This window comes from Dermacentor albipictus, chromosome 8 (assembly GCF_038994185.2).
Source record: "Dermacentor albipictus isolate Rhodes 1998 colony chromosome 8, USDA_Dalb.pri_finalv2, whole genome shotgun sequence".
Classification (NCBI taxonomy): Eukaryota; Metazoa; Arthropoda; class Arachnida; order Ixodida; family Ixodidae; genus Dermacentor; species Dermacentor albipictus.
The window spans coordinates 111758298-111773108 of record NC_091828.1 but is presented as its reverse complement, the minus strand read 5'-3'; the positions used below and the strand labels follow the sequence as shown (position 1 = coordinate 111773108).

Below are 14811 nucleotides of genomic sequence, written 5' to 3'. Positions count from 1 at the left end.
CTTACGAAAAGGGTTCTACTCAAATTGAGGACGACGCAACGAGCTATGGAAAGAAGAATGATAGGTGTAACGTTAAGGGATAAGAAAAGAGCAGATTGGGTGAGGGAACAAACGCGAGTTAATGACAGCTTAGTTGAAATCAAGAAAATGAAATGGGCATGGGCAGGACATGTAATGAGGAGGGAAGATAACCGATGGTCATTAAGGGTTACGGACTGGATTACAAGGGAAGGGAAGCGTAGCAGGGGGTGGCAGAAAGTTAGGTGGGCGGATGAGATTAAGAAGTTTGCAGGGACGGCATGGCCACAATCAGCACATGACGGGGGTTGTTGGAGACGTATGGGAGAGGCCTTTGCCCTGCAGTGGGCGTAACCAGGCTGATGATGATGATGATAATGATGATGAAACAAAGTAATTACGGACGCCACGTCTTCTCCGCACGCTTTCACCGCGCGCAGGAGATGGAGGAACTGCAGAACGCCGCCGAGATCACGCGCATCGCTGCCAACGTGGGCGACAAGCCACGCGAGCACGTCGAGGACTACGGCTGGCGGGCACCCGCGGCCCAGGACCACGGTTCCAGCTTCGTCGCCGTCGTGGCACCCGACGGGGACGCCGTCGTCCTGGTTGCCTCGCTCAACTGGGAGTGAGCGAAGAACGCACGTCCACACGGCCTCTCGCGCGTGAAACTGCTTAGTCGCTTCAAAGAGAAGCTTCAAGGTGGACTTAAAAGGGTGATGGTTTGGGATATAGTTGGTTTTCCATTTTAGACTGTGTGGTACGGCGCGAAGCAGGGACAAGGCCGTAATAAGTATATTGTTCAGCCACTTCCAGACGAACAGGTCACGAGCTCAAGATTAGGGAATACAGTTGTAGAACTAAGCTTTTCAAAAGCACTTGTTTTCCCAAAACCATTTTAGAATGGAATCGGCTGCCTGCTGACGTAGTTGGTATACTTAATAATGAACATTTTGCAAATGCTCTTTGAAATTTTCTTCTTTATCTTACAGTATATAGTAATTGTAGAGTTTGCTATCATTACATAGTGCTTTATTACTTAATTGTATAATACCGTTTCTTTTTTTTGGTCGGGCTGTACATTGATATCCTGATGTACCATTTTTGTCCCCTTGCGGTTTTTTTTTCTTTTTCTCTTTCATTGTATTGTATAGTTTAATGCTGTTTATTGGATGCCATAAGCTGTTTACATTGATGTATGTAAACCCCCCCCCCCCCCCCCCCACTGTAATGCCTAAATGGCGCTGTGGGTATGAGAGTAAATAAATAAATAAAACGGACTTGGACAAGGACAAGGGCTTGTCCTCGTTTTTTTTTTTTGTGTGTGTCCCTTGCCCCTGCTTCACGCTGTATCGCGCAATTTAAGGTGGACCCCTACGCAGGAATTTCCTAACCGTGGTTGCTGTCTCGCCGAATAGCCCGTGCGCGGGTCAGCACTTGCGTGACGAATCGGCCTGTGTGTAGTCCCGTCTACACTAGCCTTGCAAATGTGCCGATGATCGGCTCTGTTGACTGCGAAACTGCACACAATGAAAGAGCAAACTGTACCTAGATGCCCTCTGTATGCGCAACAAATATGTGCATTCAAGCGACGCCTTCGTGAAGGGTAGACGTGCAGACGAACGCAAGACCTGCGTAGGAAGTTTGGGGGCCGAACGGGAGGGGGGGGGGGGCGGGGGCTCTGCTACAGGTGTCACCGAGCTTGCTGCGGGGTTCCGACGCACACATATACCGGGTATTTCTACGAAGATATTAAGTAATATTTAAAGATGGCCGTTTTGAAATAACAGGATGGTTCTTTCGAAGGTCCCGTTACTAGCCAGCCAGGCTATGGGACCAAACAAGTTTTGCCAAGTTTTCTGTAACGTGAAGGTCGGAGTGACAATTAAAAAAAAGAAGGCGCGCCGTCAGTGGTGGCGACCACGGTGTGACGCGGGATACGGGATAATTAAACGCTAATTAGCACGAATTCGTTCACAATCTTTCCAACATTTAGTTTCAGCGGGTTCATCGTAATTGGAAAATTTAAGCGAGTCCTCCGTGCGAGCCGTATCAACCGTCGGATATAAAACTCAATATGTCGCAGTTTCGCCCGAAAGACGAAACTGCGACATCTTGAGTTTGTTATTAAGGAGGAGGAGTTTTCGTATGTTCCAGTTGGCGGTCTTTAATAACCCTTAAACCTTTTTGGTCTCTCCAGAGCAGTAAAAGCTGGGGAGGAAAGATTTCACGAGTTTGTCAGGTGCTGTACGCTGACGCTGCGAACACAACTTTAGAGGTGGGGGGGGGGGGAGGAGGGGGGGGCTAAAGGACCTAAAGCCCCTTAAACTTCGTAAAGTAGTGCCACGCTCTGAAGAATGCCGCCTGCACCTCGCGCGCTCAGGCCGAGGCTGACGCCGCGTCGCTATTGGCCCAATAGCATCACGTGGGCCCTCGCGCCGTGCATCAGCGCCATTTTTGCTCGAGAAGCGTCTACGGCGTGGTGAGGAGTGCATGTTGGCGCGGTTGCTACGCTCGAGCAGTGTAGGCGGCGCCATGGTCGAGAAGGAAGCGTGAAAGAGAGGAGAAATGAGGAGGAGTGAAGGCGGAGGATTGAGAGTGTCGCTACTTTACGAAGTTTTAAGGCGTTCTAATCTGGACCAGCGTTAACTGGACATTCCCCCCTGGATACGCGGGCGACTAGGGTAGCATAAGTTTTCTGATGCACGAATAAATGACGCCTGTCTGTTTAAGGCGATCAAGGCAGAAAGCTTGGATAGTTGGTGTGTCATCATTATTCAAAAGACTAGCGCAAATAACAGGGACACAGACAGAGAAGACGACAGGACGAGCGCTAAACATCAACTGAGGTTTTACTGCGAGAGAAGGTACATATATACATTTCGGTGGTGCATGCGCACACAGGGTTAAAACAGTACAAGCATAATATCTAATCAAAATTTGGCAAACTATTCTGTAAGTACATTTTTTTTTCTTTTCTGGACAAGGCAAGTGACGTCGTACTGACACAGTTATCACCTTCCCTGTCAATATGATACGCCTCACAAATCTCGCGCCCCCACCTTGTGCCTCCCCGTTTAGTCACGTCATCTCTCCAGTCTTATGACCCTCTTGTGGCGTCACCGCACGCAGCTTCGGATCGCTGTGGCTGTCGCCGTCCACGGGCGTGCTGCTGAACAACCGACTGGACGCGTTCTCGTACCCGGGCCGCACGGGCTTCCAGGGCTACCCGGAGCAGCTGACCAACCGCATAGCGCCCCGCAAGAGGCCCATGTCCTCAGCCGCGCCGCTTCTGTTCACCTCTGACGGGCTGCTACGGGGCTTGGGAGCGCCCACCGGCGGACCACTGGCTATCACGGGGGCTGCCCAGGTACACGCTGGCGAAGAGGCGTCCATTAATGGGGGCGAGCTAACATTGCGAACTTTTCGAACGGCGGGTCAAAGACAATGTCCCATTTAGATCCGGTCTTCAAATAGAACAGCCAACTGTTCGATTATTCAGTCGCTCTTCAAATGGAAGCGATAATTGATGCCGAGCTGATGTACGAAGGGCCTTCGTGCGTAGTCGGGCATCTATTCAACTATTATTAGACAAGGACATCGTGTACCTGCAAGATTACCCACCCCCCTTTGCGTGCACTGAGTCTCCCAGTCGTTCATATAGTCGTTTTACAACAGGTTTTCCTTTTATTTTTGTTATAATATATATATATATATATATATATATATATATATATATATATATATATATATATATATATATATATAGCATCGGCGTCGCACGAGAGTTGACGCAGACGCTCGCGTCTACACGAGGCTCGAGCGGCTGGCGCGTTCCGGCGCGGGCTAGCGTTCCGAAGATCATTAAAAAGAATGCTACGCTAAGCGACGGAGTGTCGGTTCTTCCTCTCCTGCGAGAGCCTGATACTTTGACGGTCTACGTGGTCGCACGTCGCCACAGATTGGTGAACCCGGACGTGATATTGCCATACGCTCCTGTGGTAGAGACGACCATGGACCTTACCGGACTTGCCGCTTTGGCCGACAAAGTCATGGAAGTAGCCACCCCAACCATCGCAGCCACGTCACCGTCTCCGGGTGACAATACAACCGCTCTGCAAACTCTTCCCTGCTCTTCCGCAGTGCACTCTCCGCTCGACTCCTTGTGTGAGCGCCTGGAACGCATCATCAGTGGAGCGGAGCATCGCCGCACGTCTCGTCGCCCTCGCAGCCGTAGTTCCAGCAGATCAAGACGCACGGGCACTCGCAATGAAGCCTCAACTACAACGCCTGGCGTTTGCTACTACCACCGCCGTTTTGGAAACGACGCTCGTCACTGTCGGCGTCCCTGCGCTTGGCAGGGAAACAGGCCGGCCGACCTCTAACGGCGACGAGTGGTCCGGCCCAGCACACAAGTCGCCTTTTCTACGTGACGGACAGAGTTACGGGACAACGATTCTTGGTCGACACAGGTGCTGACGTCAGCATTCTACCCGCCCAGCGCTCCGACCGAAAAGCGACTCCTGTGTCGTTTTTGCAAGCCGTCAACGGCACCAGGATTCCAGTTTTCTCGTCACGCTCCGTCATGCTAAACCTTGGCCTTCGACGAGCGTTCCGCTGGATTTTCCTGGTTGCAGACGTCCGTCATGCAGTCATTGGAGCAGACTTCTTGCATAACTACGGACTCCTTGTCGACATCCAACGACGCCGTCTCATCGACTCCGTGACCCAGCTATCCGTTCCCGGCGTCCCATCATCAGGCACATCGCCCATAGCGCCTATTTCTGCCATGTTGGACGAACCTTTCGCCGCACTCCTACGCGAGTTTCCCACTTTGACGCGCCTACCGGACTGGACGCAACCGGTGCAACATGACGTGTGCCATCACATCGTCACCTCCGGCCCACCGGTCTACTTCCGACCCCGGCGTTTGTCCCCGGAGAAACTCAAGATCGCTCGCGCGGAGTTCGAACACATGCTGCAACTTGGCATCATCCGCCCTTCTTCCAGTAACTGGGCATCACCACTTCACATGGTGCCTAAGAAGACGGGTGACTGGCGCCCCTGCGGCGATTACCGGGCACTAAACAACGTCACAGTTCCTGATCGCTACCCTCTACCGAACATTCAGGACTTCACGGTAGCGTTGCACGGTGCGACGATCTTTTCTAAGATCGATCTCGTTCGCGCCTACCATCAACTACCGGTCGCTGAAGAAGACATTCCCAAGACCGCCATCACCACGCCCTTCGGTCTTTTCGAATTTCTCCGCATGCCTTTCGGTTTACGGAACGCGGGCCAATCCTTTCAGCGTTTCATCGATTCCGTCACCCGAGGTCTGCCTTTCGTTTTTGCATACATTGACGACCTCCTCGTGGCAAGCTCTTCGGCCGAAGAACATCTTCACCACTTGCGGTTGTTGTTTTCACGCCTTGCCAGTAAAGGAATTGTGATCAACGCCGCCAAGAGTGAATTCGGTCAACCCGAACTCGAGTTCCTCGGTCATATCGTCGACGCTAACGGCATTCGACCACTGCCGTCCAAGATTCGCGTCATCGAAAACCTTCCCCGACCGACCACACTCACCAAGCTTCGCCAATTTCTCGGATTTGTCAATTTCTACCGCCGATTCATTCCCGAGTGCGCACGCCTTATGGCTCCGCTAGACGCTCTCCTGGTAAACAAGCGCAAACAAGTGCTTCAGTGGACTGAAGAGGCCGCAGACGCTTTCGCAAAAGTCAAGTCTGCCCTCGCCGACGCCACGCTGCTTAGACACCCAAAGCCAGACGCACCCACTGCCATCATGACCGACGCTTCAAATACCGCCGTTGGTGCCGTTCTGCAGCAATTCATCGACAATGAGTGGCATCCACTCGCTTTTTTCTCCAAGAAACTGAAGCCTGCGCAGTCCCGCTACAGCGTTTTCGGCCGTGAATTACTCGCTGTTTACCTGGCTATCAAGCATTTTCGCCATTTCCTCGAAGGCCGTGCATTCACTGTCTTGACTGACCACAAGCCCCTTGTGCACGCAACGAATCGTTCGGCGTCCTGTTACTCGCCCCGCGAGATTCGACAGCTTTCCTACATCTCCGATTTTACAACAACGTTCCGCCACATCAAGGGCACCGACAACATTCCAGCTGACGTTCTGAGTCGTGTCAATGTCGTTTCCACTTTGACATCGGAACCTTTCATCATCGAGGCCGACTTACTCGCCAGTCAACAGCGTGACGACACTGAACTTCGTACACTCCGGAATTCGCCAACGTCCCTGCAATTGGAAGACGTCGTTGTGACCCCAGATGGTACGTCCATCGTCTGCGACACTTCTAACGACACACCCAGACCATACATTCCGGCATCCCTTCGCAGACGTCTATTCGAAACCGTGCACAACCTGTCGCACCCTGGCATACGCGCGACACAGAAGCTTCTTTCCAGTCGTTTCGTTTGGCCTCGGCTAAACGCGCAAGTTCGCGATTGGGTTCGCTGCTGTTTGTCGTGTCAACGTTCGAAGATCCAGCGTCACCCCATTCCGCCTGCCAAGTCTTTTCTTCCACCGGATGCTCGTTTTGACACCGTACACCTGGACCTCGTCGGCCCTCTTCCACCTTCGAAAGGATACTGCTACATACTGACATGCATCGACCGTTACACACGGTGGCCAGAAGCTACACCTATATCTGATATCTCAGCGCCCACTGTTGCAGCAGCGTTCGTGTCTACGTGGATAGCAAGGTTCGGCTGCCCATCCACAATAATCACGGATCGCGGTCGACAGTTTGACTCAGCGCTCTTCAACGAGCTACTCAAACTACTCGGAACGACACGTTTTCGCACAACTGCTTACCACCCGCAGTCCAACGGACTAGTTGAACGTTTTCACCGGCATCTCAAGGCCTCCCTTATGGCACATGAATCGCCGGAGAAGTGGGTCCTGCATTTGCCTCTCGTCTTACTTGGCATCAGAGCCGCACTCAAGAGCGACCTAGGTTGCTCCTGTGCTGAGCTAGTCTACGGCACCCACCTACGCCTTCCGTGCGATTTCTTTGTCGCCACCCCCCAAACGCCTATGCCATCCCCTGCCGACTACGTAGCCGAACTGCAAGCTTTCTTCAGCCAGATGCGCCCCGTGCCTACACGTTCACAAGAAGCAAGGTCCCCGTACGTTTCTCCCGCACTCAGCTCTGCTACCCACGTTTTCGTGCGTAACTGTGCCGTGCGGAAGCCTCTACAACCACACTACTCCGGGCCATATTGTGTTCTAGAGCGTCGTCCGACGACGTTTGTTGTGAATGTCAACGGCCGATCAGACACAATTGCCCTGGAACGTCTCAAACCCGCCTACATCGAAGCACCCGCGCCATCAGCTCCACCTGTATGCGACGCGACCCTGCTGCATCCTTCGTCGCCGCCTGCGCACGTGACACCCAAGACCAACGCGAAGACACGCCGCGTCACGTGGACTTTCCATCGTTCGTCGAACTTTCCTCCTCTCTAGGGGGGGAGCCCTCTGTAGCGGCAGCAGCATCGGCGTCGCACGAGAGTTGACGCAGACGCTCGCGTCTACACGAGGCTCGAGCGGCTGGCGCGTTCCGGCGCGGGCTAGCGTTCCGAAGATCATTAAAAAGAATGCTACGCTAAGCGACGGAGTGTCGGTTCTTCCTCTCCTGCGAGAGCCTGATACTTTGACGGTCTACGTGGTCGCACGTCGCCACATATATATATGTGTGTGTGTGTGTGTGTGTGTGTGTGTGTGTGTGTGTGTGTGTGTGTAGCAAAATGCCCCAAGGTTCCAATTAATAAGGTAATTAAGGAAACATATTTTAATTAGCATTTTGAAACTTACGTTATTAGTGGCAAAATATGTCCACTTCACATTGCAACTTATCTGCAAAAAATGTCACGCTCGCTACGGTCACAGCAGTTTTGTAAAAACAAATTTGTATATTCTAAAAAAGATACCCTGTATAATCAACCTATACGTACAGTCGCGGACAGAGTAAAATGGACCACGGGATCTCCAAAAACGTTAAATTCCCAAGCAGCCTGTAGCAGTAACCAGTAAAACTGCCCACGACAACGTTGTTAGCATGTTCTAGTCGAGGTACAAAATGCAAATACCAGATTGCGTTGTGAGGTTGCGGAGATATTCAGCTTTTTCTTAGATTTCATGGTCCATATTATTCTGTCCGCGACTGTACATTGTAAAGGAGCGCAGACAAACGGACAGGGAACACGAAGGCCTTTTGGTCACACTCCTTTACACTGAATGTGCATAAACTGTCCCAGCTCTCTTGCTGTTAGAGGTAAATTAACGAATGCAGAGCATTGAAAGACTACTTTTCTCGCTTCTAAGACGATAGTTGGTATCTTTGGCGTCCATTTACATATCTGTCGTGGCACAGGTGGCGATGCGCGCCCTCTGGATGAAGCATACCATCAAAGAGGCCATCGACTGCGGCCGTCTGCATCACCCGCTGCTGCCGGACTCGGTGCGCGCGGAGGAATACGTGGACGCGGTGAGGGCCGTCCCTGGGACATATGCGGCTATAAACATAGAGTTTCCTACAAAAATTACTAGAGGGAACTCTGGCGCTGCAGTCGTTGTCCTACCATGGGAATGATGGGAAGTACACGGGTTTGTCTGATCTTCGTGCTTATGGATTCAGACGTTCTTGTGGCTTTGTATATTACGCTATATAAATCTTATTGTCGTATACTTCCATAGAGTTACTACACTGACTCTAGAGAACAAGCTACCCATAGGGCCCATGCATTGAAATCGGGAACCGCAAGCATATATATTTCAGCGCAATCTATATATACTTCGAAGTGCAGAAGACGCCGGGAACGCGTACAATTGCTATTAATTGCAACGACTGAGCTTGTCTATGTGCCCAAATCGAAACGCGCCAAGCGTCTGAAAGCACTGGCATGCCCGCGATAAATTCATCAGTGCGTTTCATTCGCTTGTCGATACGTGTGTCTGTGGCTTAAGGGTTTCAATATCAGGCTTCTGTACTAGAGTCCCTGTCTTCGAATCCTGCCGTCGGGAAATTTTAATGATGTTTAGTTAATTATTTATTACGCAATAAACTGTTGAAAATTACGAGTTTACAAAGTCACAAAGCCGTTTGAAGCCAAAAGGACAAAGTTTAGGCAAATCCATGTACTTCCCATAATTCCCATGCTGGGACAACAGCTCCCATTGTAGCTCACGTAGACACTAGCGCCAGAGTTCCTTCTAGTAATTTTGTAGGAAACTCTATGGCTATGAAGGGAAAGCTACGGAGGCAAAGCGCGCACGAGTGAGAGCGCTCCTGAAAATAGTCCCCACGTTCTCGTCCGCGTGAGTTAAGCTGGGGAAGAGAAAACGTAAACAGACTTTATACAACACCTAAGTGAGACAAAACACAACACCGAGCTGTCAAGAGTTGACGTATTTTTCATGTTTTTCCCCCTAATTCCGCGTTTGGGAAAACGCGATACCATCGCACGTGGAAGCTGCGTCTGTTCCGAGAAACAAAAAACGCTGCCTAACCGCTGCCGGACCACTTACCCTGCGAAAAACAATCAGTCACGTCCAATTAATGACCGCCAAGACACGGATATCCTTTGGATGTGTCAAATACGTCCTGTTGACGTCCCTCACACGTTCGTTTGGCGGCGTTTTCGTGTCCTGCGGACATCCCTTGCGTGACCGCGAGGAACCTTTGGTAACACGCTGCGTACATTTTACGGGAATACACCGGGGCCTTTTGCACAGTGTTCCTCTCAATGTCCACCGCGGTCGCAACACACAGTGTGTGACGGATGAAACTCACGCATCAAGAACAGATACACACGTTACACGCGCGCGCACATTCGCGTAAATGTAGCATGCTCGCAATGTTTCCAGGCCTTCCACCAAGCGCCTCAGTGAACTAACTGAAATTTTCAAAGTAAATTGCGTCAGAAAAGTTCGTAAAGAACGCGACGCACAGACGTGCTGCAGACACTATAGCGTTGGACTGCAACTCGAACATGCGAGAATAGATAATTCTGTTACGAGGAAGCTCAAAGACCAGGCCTCAACTGGAGGACAGATATTAACGTGTATGTCAAACAAAGGTACATGCGGGATAACTTTGCGAAACCCATGGCATGATGTCCGAGAGAGGTCAGTGTGCGATATTCTCGAGACATGCGTAAGGGGATATCCGAAAATGGACGTCCAGAGGACGTCCTATTTGTATCCAAAATGGTGCGTCGACATTGGGACATGACTCGGATGTCCCATGGATGAAGTGTTTTCACCTTTCTTTCCTTTCATTACCTCAGAAAATTTTCTGCGAGTATACCCAATTCGCTGCGGAAGAAAAGTGTGTACTGCACAAATTCAACTTTATTTCCAAAGTTATATGAGCCGTACCGTACGTAGACGGATGTCTAGACGTAGACGTAGACGGAAGTACACGTAAGTGAGGAAACGCGTACTTGTGATTTGATTTACACACTAACCCATTTCAGTCATGGTGTCCGTACTTGTGGGCAAGAATTTTATGATGATAAGAAAAAATAACGCACAAACACACTAAAACTCTGCTACGGGTCAAATTATTTATCCGCATATACCCAATTTACTAGTTCACATCATACTATATATTACTGCTGCTACACAAGACCACTTTACTAAAGACGCTACCAGGACGTTACCTAGAAAGTATTTTTGGGAGGGGTTCTGCGGGGACAGCGGCAGCCATTTTGAAAGATTTACTTACTTTTTGCGCGTGATTCAAACACATCGCGCTGGCTTATAATAGTTTAAACATATTACATATTTTTGCATATACATATAATGAGAGATATATTAGTTCTTGCAAACGGTATATTGCCGCCGCGATAATTTTGGGTGGCGTCAGAAAACCCCTAACAACCCCACTCCCCCACCCCAGCGCCCCAGGGCACTAACATCTTCAAAGGGATATGTTCGACGCATATCAATCAGTCAGCAACTGTGAAGTAGTAGCTTTTCGTTCCTCGTTATGCCTGCAACTGTCAAGTAACGTGTACGTGTAGTTTGGTCCGGTGACTCGAGATCATCTTTACGAGAGAAAAAATGTGGCATTACTGACTGTACACTAATTGACATTTAATTACTCCGCAATTACGTAGAACTACTGAAAAATGCAAACAGACTTACTACCTTCGCTTTCTTCCAAAAGAGGCCGCAGTATAACTTGGAATAAAATCACGAGATTTATTGTCATTGCATCCTTTGCGACTGAATGGGGCTGAAACTCATCTCGTGTTCACCTCGGAATGCCGAACTTAGCACCATCGACATCATCGCCACATCATGACACAAAGCAAAATTTGCTGCTTTTTTTTTAGCGCAGAAAGCAGTTCGAGCGTTTTTTCACTACCTGAAGGCAACAGGCTTGAGTGCCCGACTATAGACATCCTACACCTAAGTTCTCTCTCTCTCTCTTTCACGCCCCATTACCCTCCCCATGTGTAGGGTAGCAAACTAGACTCAGTCTGGTTAAGCTCCCTGCCTTTCTTTCTTCCCTTCTCTCTAACTCTCTCTCTCTGCTGACACGATGAAGCAATAGGCTGAGTCAGCTGAGTAAGATGGTGTTGCCGGCTGAAAAAAAATATAAAGGGGGGGGGGGGTTGTACTGTGCTCGCTTCTTTCGGATAAGCTCACATGCTGCGGCAGCCGCAGCCATCACGGGAACGGAGCAATTCAGTGTATTTGTGGCGTCATGATCCATCCAATTCCATGGGTAAACCGAAACTGGTTCTTGGAAACGAGTATTACAGTAAATTATTTGGAGTGCTCTGGGATTTGCCAGCATATATTCTATGACTTAGAGGGCCTGCGCGATCCTCCATTTAATGCAAGAAGGACGATTTGAAAGAGTGACGCCAAGGCCTTTCTTGAGTTCTCTATTTCTAGGGACTTCTAGTTCATTTCCAGTATATGCTATGCTAAACTATAGGGTGGCTGAACATCTGTAAGGGTGCTATTCTACAGACATTGTACTATTCCGCTATATTGTCCAATTCGCCATCTTGTCAACTCTGATTGGTTGAAAGCGCTGCCATTACATATTCTGACAATGTGGCAGAATTTGACGATGTTCAGAACAGTATTCTGGAGGTGAAATTTTGTAAACTGACGCCACGTTCTACCTAAAGCCCTTCCGCACGTTTCCGCCAACCAGCTAGTTCAGCACCACCAACGTACCGTACCCTCCTCCACCGCGTTCGTCCTATCAAATTGCGGCACGAAGCGACGTCACTGCCATCTGCTATTTGCTGCATAAAGGTGCAAGCGTGCACGCAACAAGGGAAAGTTTAGGAAGCGGAAATGCCTGAAAGGGAACTGGCGTGAACGACGAATCGGGGCACAGCGGCATGCATCTAAGGTTGATGCTACTTGGCAAAAGCGGCACCGACGCGTGGGTGGAAAGATGTTTTTAGTTCCGCCATGATGGCGTCTTGAGCCAATTGGAAAAGGTATAGCCACCCTATGAAACCAATCAGAGATGACAAGGTGGCAAACTCGACGATAGGGCAAAATTTGTGTGCCCAGAAATGGCACTTTGCATGGACATTATCAGATACCGCCATATTGTAGAATTGGCTCAGTTAGCCGACAGGGTTGCTATACGGCCTCTCCGATTGGCTAGGAGCGCCGATATTGCAGAATTTGATAATACGGCGGAATGAGACAACGTCCAGTACAGCACCCCAGAATAGAATCACCGGTAAACACATTCGTTACCATTGTACCGATACCGCAGGACATCCAAGAGAACCTCCAGCAGCGCGGTCATCGGCTACGACTCATGCGGTGGCAAGGCACTGTCCACGTCATCTTTAAACTACGTCAACGTCACATGTTAACGGCGTACGATACCCGCGAAGGAACACCGGGATTTGACGGCGACTAACCACTAATGCTGACAACGCTCAAGCGTTTCATTCACGCATGTAACTGCGTATACGCTTTATCATTAATCTTATACGTTGCCGGAATTTCTCTATACGTAAACTCTGTGTACGTGTGTTCATCCTCTTGATGGACTTGTTGATGCAGGTGTCAAGATATTAACACTAGTGCAGGAAAAATTGAAAAGGCGCACAAAATCCATTTCTGTATCTGCCTCTTCTATGTTTAGGCCTACATAACAAGAACAAACTAGATCCAGTCATTACTTTACTGATTGCTGTAATGAAATGTTACGTTAAGAAATGAATTACCGTTTCCAAATACTGTAATAATCTCTACCCAGAGAACTAAACAAGCTTTAATGGATGGATAAACTTTACCTGCTTTGAAAGCGCTGTGTATAGTGTGCTGTATACCTTCTTGAAGCGAAATGACTGCGTAAATTTTACTTGTAAGTGTAAATTTTACAAAAAAATAAACATTTTATATTTATTTGTGAAAGAGATTACATGAAACCTACCACACTGTTGTTTGTTTCTGCCTGAGTAAAACATTTATGAGGGATGATGGGTCTGGTCAAACTGCTGTGACGTATATTTTTTTTCATCACTATCCTCACTACTAGGGTACAGTTATGCCCCCCTTGTACAGATGTGATAAAATAAACTTCCAGCAATGAAAAGGCAGCTTCCGCAGCAGCGGGGTTTGGCTACAGGCTAGTTGGTATTATTCCATTGTTTCAAACATCACTTGCAGCGCGTACATAGACAGGGACCATAAGAACGACTAAGACAAGCCCTGACTTCCAACTGATTTTTATTGTGGGTAACACGCATATATACCGAGACACCAAAACAAAAGCGCCCCCCACCCCCCTTCCCAAAGGCATAAAACTGACATGAGTATACATTCAAAATTCAAAGAAATCAAGACCGCAGCCTTAAGATGAAAGAAAGTGCATGTGCAACCTAAGAAAAATAACCAGTTCTTTATCTGTTAATGCAATTGACGGTTTACTTACCGCCAATTGCATTAACAGATGCTCAAGCGTATTACTCAAAATAAAAATCAGTTGGAAGTCAGCGCTCGTCTTCGTCGTTCGTTTGGCCCCTGTCTATCTATGTACGCGCTGTAAGTGATGCCCGCAGCAGCCCCTGGCACGTGTGCCAACATGTGGTAGCTTGCCATTTGTCTAGCTGTACAATAAAAAAAAATAATTGTGATGCCAACATTTTTCCAGAGATGATAAAACTCACAAAGATCAGATCTGTGTGCAACAATTGTACTGCGACAGCAATTGTGTACATGGACACTGCAGGCAAATTTTTCTCATCATCGTGATGTTCCGTACGAAAGCACAGCTTGGACTTAACAGTGAAATTATTAAAAAGAAATTTCGAGCACCGTATCTTTTCGAACACAAGGCGAGGGTGCCAGTTGCAGGAGCCAAGAAAAGAAAATATCGCCTTATAGTGTGGCTTCACGGCACTGTGGCGAGCGCTGCCGTAAACTCGCACTACAAGGCGGAAGTCGCAGTGCCGCGAAGCCACACCTAAAAGCAAAATTCGCGTAGCATGGCGGGGGGCGACTTTGAGGCTAAAGATTCCGGGGAAGAAAACCTCACCTGATATTCGAATAAATACGGTACTCGTTCTCTTTCTTTCATGCGAATTTCAGATAGTTAGCTTTTACAGAGAGGGTGCTAAGGGCTAGTTCCCCGAGGATCAAGTCCAGGGGTTACCTTGGAAAAGCGTTTTTGCGTTTTACATCTATTTGAATAGTCCGCGTCGGAGTTGGGCCCGAGCTAAAGCTTCCTCTAAATGGGGAACAGCATCTATGCTGCAGGTCTG

At 49.0% G+C, this 14811-nt stretch overlaps 1 protein-coding gene across 4 annotated transcripts in view; it reads left to right on the top strand.

Moving 5' to 3' along the window:
- LOC135917131 (scoloptoxin SSD14-like) overlaps window positions 1–13352 on the top strand; it is a 28001-nt gene extending 14649 nt beyond the window's left edge. For 3 of the 4 annotated variants that reach the window (XM_065450613.2, XM_065450614.2, XM_065450612.2), the window contains 4 exons: window positions 459–646; window positions 3151–3388; window positions 8427–8540; window positions 12813–13352. In XM_065450613.2, the coding sequence (XP_065306685.2) occupies window positions 459–646; window positions 3151–3388; window positions 8427–8540; window positions 12813–12962 (690 nt within the window). In that variant the 3' untranslated portion in view covers window positions 12963–13352. The remainder of the gene's footprint in view (window positions 1–458; window positions 647–3150; window positions 3389–8426; window positions 8541–12812) is intronic. The other variant, XM_065450615.2, reaches the window with a different exon arrangement.
- Window positions 13353–14811: the final 1459 nt, after the last annotated feature.